Here is a 4,058-nt window from a genome sequence, read left to right as displayed (position 1 = left end):
ATATATATATATATATATAAAATACTACTACTATAATATAATATTATATATATTATACTATAAATACATGGGGGTCTATTTGTAAATGTTTCACTTGGAAAAATATTTGAACTCTTTGAAAGTTGTATGAAAGTCACGATAACACTTATAAATACACCACACATTACACCACAAACAATATAAATATATATATTATTAAATAAGTATACAAGTATAAATGCATATATTGCACTGATTTACTAAAAGTGTTTTTACTCTTTTATCACTAAATGCTGTTATTATACACGTCAATTATCCAATTATGTAAAAAAGTAAAATAAATGTTTCTCTACAATCTTCTTCATCAACACACGAATAGAAAATGAATATTTACAACTCAACTTCTTAAGTAAATGAGCCCAAGTTCCCCAAATATAATATTCATAATATATAATGTTATGAACATTTCAGCCTGGTGAAAGTTTAAATAAGATGGAATATCTGCATTAGGATACCTCGAATTCATACATATAACAAATAATAATACATTAAAATATATCAGATATGAAAAAAGTGATAGGAAAGGCCCTCTCCACACTTCCTCTCTATACACAAATAATTAACATAATTCAACTTAAAAATAAATATACAATTACACTGACTTACTATATATATATTTAATTATTTAATTGGCTAATTAAAGTGAATCTTCAATCAATTTATAGAGAATTTAGAAACACAGAAAAAATAAATTTAGGAATACTCCATTGCAAACTATTTTTTTTATTTATTACAAATAAAAATAGGGAACATTTGCACACCAAGTATTCTTAAAAGTCCATTATTTTCTATTTTTCTATATTTAAACTAGGGCTGCAGACACCAGTATGGTAAATATATATATATCGGTATATGTATTATATAATTGTATATTGGTATATTTTTTGTTATATATTTGTGTATATATATGTTTTTGTTTTTGCCTTTTTTGAGTATTTTTGTGATTAGTTTTTCCAGTGCCCCCCCAGGCCCAGCACTTACCGTCGGGGAATACAGCCCTCATCTTTAGGTAGCTGGTGGTAAGTCGGATGATGGAAGCTTTGTCCAGTTGGGAGGTGATGGCGGATGGGAGTGGTAGTAGTTTGGCCAGCTCATAGAATTCCCCATTCTCCTTCTCCCTTCGGGTCTTGGCTGCATTCTTAGATTTCTCCTTCATGGTGACTTGTGTAGGGTGACTCCAGCAGCATTGGCATAATCATCAGCTGCCTGCTCAGCACCATGGAACCTGGCACACATTGGACGATCCAGCCCCGACCATCGATTACATCTCCGCTTTCATCCTCTCCCTTCTCCTCCCAGACTCAGATCGATCAGTAAATGGAAATTCCACTGGCTTGGATGATAAAAATTCAAAATCAACCATAGGACAGAGCGATCAGATCGAATCTGGCGGTGGAGCGATGTGTTCAAGCTGCCATATATTTGCGATTTCCATCTGCGACTTGTGCAATAGTGAAATAATTCAGAGATGCCTCCATGTAAATGAGTGCATGATGGATTCCCATATGAATAGAAGGGTGAATCCCATGCTGGGTGCTGTGCCTGGATCGCACAGATCTGCAGGTAGTGCAGTCAGCTCCGGTCTGTTACACACAGCTCTCTGTGCCCGGTGCAGGAATGAAATCAGTCTGGGCTGGCTGGAGAGAGAATGGCTGGGGCCCCTGCTGAGTGACGTCTCCAGTACAGAGAGTGACCCGACCAGCAGGGGGCAGCACGGCACACCAGGGGTTAACTGGTCCGCAGATTGCACACTATAGGGCCATGCAGTGGGTGTACATTACATATATATGGATGGGAGGGCTGGACACTGATATCATACAATGGCTGCCAGTGTCTGCTCTGTGCTAGAGGGAGAAACCATTCCCACAATATGTCCCCCAATTCTCTCCATCCCTACTAGAGGGGTCCCAGCACACCTGCCGGGGCCATTAACCCTTCATAGCCTGCTTCACCTAGCAGAGTAATTCTGGACATGCTGGAAGCGAATGTGGCAAATATTGAGAGAGAGAGAGAGAGAGAGAGAGAGATATTGGGGGTGGGGGAATGAGACATACACAGTGTGAGAGAGAATGTGGAGGAAGGAATAAGAGAATGAAAGAATGGGGAAAGAGGGGGTGGGAGAGAATGAATGGGGAATAAGAGAAAGAAAATGGGAAAGAGAAAGGGAAGAAAGAAAGATATTGTAGGGAGATAATGGAGAAATATCTACATCAATTCTATTCATTTTCTATTTTTTGGTATTTTTTATTTGACTTTTATATACAGTATTTTTGTATACTTGCTATTTCTCATTATTCTATATCTTCTATATTTCTTTCTGTCTATGTATCTCAGATTTATTCATACTTTTTCTTGCTTTTTTATCAGTATTCCATTAATTCATTAGCAATTTTATTACATTGACTAAAAATAATAAAGTATTATGCGATAAAACAGAGCAGAGTGTTATGGTATTTGTGCGGACTAGTAAGGTGAATATTTAAATCTCTGTATATATGTCTCATATATTTATTATACAGTCATATGGAGCCCTCTGTAGTTCTGGCTGTTCATATAAAAGCCAATTTGGATTGTGAAATACATAGATATGAGTTTTATCACATTACAGATGGGCTCCTGGGTTCTGCTCATACTGGAAGGTTACAATTCTGTATTTTCCCTTTTATCACCCCAGGTGACATTATTTCTGCCACCTCTGTGTTAGGGAAAATTTCGGAGCTCTTTATAACCAAAGTGCACTCCGCTAATTTTCCTTCTTTCCTCTTCCCGGATATAAACCTCATCATACACAAATATCTTTGCAACATTCTCCTTCTGCGACATTTCTCGAATTTTGCTGATATTTTCCTAAAAATTCTCCAAAACCAAATAAATGCTTCAGATGCTTGTTAAATACGAGATATTCTCCTTAATTACCTGACCGGGTCATTTAAAGTTTGTTGTTTTATATTGGATTATTCTGGTGCCAGTTTGGGATGTTACCTTGTGTTAGTGTATATTAGTTATATATATATATTACATAGCATAGGAAACATCCATGACCTTGCACAGTAAAATAAAGAATTGTTATTTTATATACAGATGACTTAAAAGCCATTTTTAAAAAGAGCTAAAACAGCTTAAAGCTAAAAAACCAAACATTTGGAAACATATTTGTAATGTAATAAAAGTGTGACATTTACTAACCCAAACCAAGCCTAATCATTCCCTCTAAATGAATACACATGTATCAGAAAGATTCACCTATATTCATTGAACATTTAGAATTAATAAATTCATTGCTGTATAAATACACCTTTAGGTGTTATAGTGCACTTCTCTTCCTGGTAATTAATAATTGTATTGTTTAATAAATTAATCTATTTTTTATTGATGATTATTAGAATGGTTACAGGTGTATCATGCAGAGTCTGGTATTAGCAATTTAATGATTACAGGAGAACTTTTCAGCTACAGAGCTAAGAAAATATATGGAGTTAAATTTTTACTGCACTTCACTCTGAAAGAAACTGGAAGAACTACATGTACCAGGATAACACAAGCAGGTGTTGCTGGAGCTTGTAGTTCTAGAGCAGAAATGATTTGGAATAATCCAAGTGGGTCAGTATCATTTTTTTTAACAATCTGCACTTTTGTACATTGATGGGGTAATACACTGCAAGTAGGGATAAGAGAAATGATTTTGTTTAAATTTGGAAATGTAGACAGTTTTTCCAACAAGAGAATTCTTGTTTTCACTGCTTAGGTGAAATTAATAATTCGGTTAAAAATAACAGGATATAGATTTTGTATTATTTGGGGGGGGGTCTGGTTTTGGGTGCATTTGGCGTAGTGTAGCTATCTCATTAGGAATTTTAAGTCCTAAATATATATAAAGGTTATTAGAAAATTGTCACGTTAAATTTACTTTTAATTTTTTTTTTTTTTTGGCTGTCTATTTCTCATTATGTCAAAAATGTCAAATAGTGAAGTGAGTTTATTTTTTCCCACAAGATTGGGTCCAGGGTAGTAGAAATGAG

The 4,058-nt window shown here is 35.0% G+C and overlaps 1 protein-coding gene across 1 annotated transcript in view; it reads right to left on the bottom strand.

Annotated features, from left to right (window-relative positions):
* SIM2 (SIM bHLH transcription factor 2) overlaps positions 1-1,610 on the bottom strand; it is an 80,344-nt gene extending 78,734 nt beyond the window's left edge. Inside the window, exon 1 of the mRNA XM_072399531.1 lies at positions 1,021-1,610. Within this exon, the coding sequence (XP_072255632.1) occupies positions 1,021-1,195 (175 nt within the window). The 5' untranslated portion in view covers positions 1,196-1,610. The remainder of the gene's footprint in view (positions 1-1,020) is intronic.
* Positions 1,611-4,058: the final 2,448 nt, after the last annotated feature.

The sequence above is a fragment of the Pyxicephalus adspersus genome, chromosome 1 (genome assembly GCF_032062135.1).
Source record: "Pyxicephalus adspersus chromosome 1, UCB_Pads_2.0, whole genome shotgun sequence".
In the NCBI taxonomy this organism is placed as follows: domain Eukaryota; kingdom Metazoa; phylum Chordata; class Amphibia; order Anura; family Pyxicephalidae; genus Pyxicephalus; species Pyxicephalus adspersus.
The sequence above is the reverse complement of the archived record's forward strand: the minus strand, read 5'-3'. Positions and strand labels throughout refer to the sequence as shown.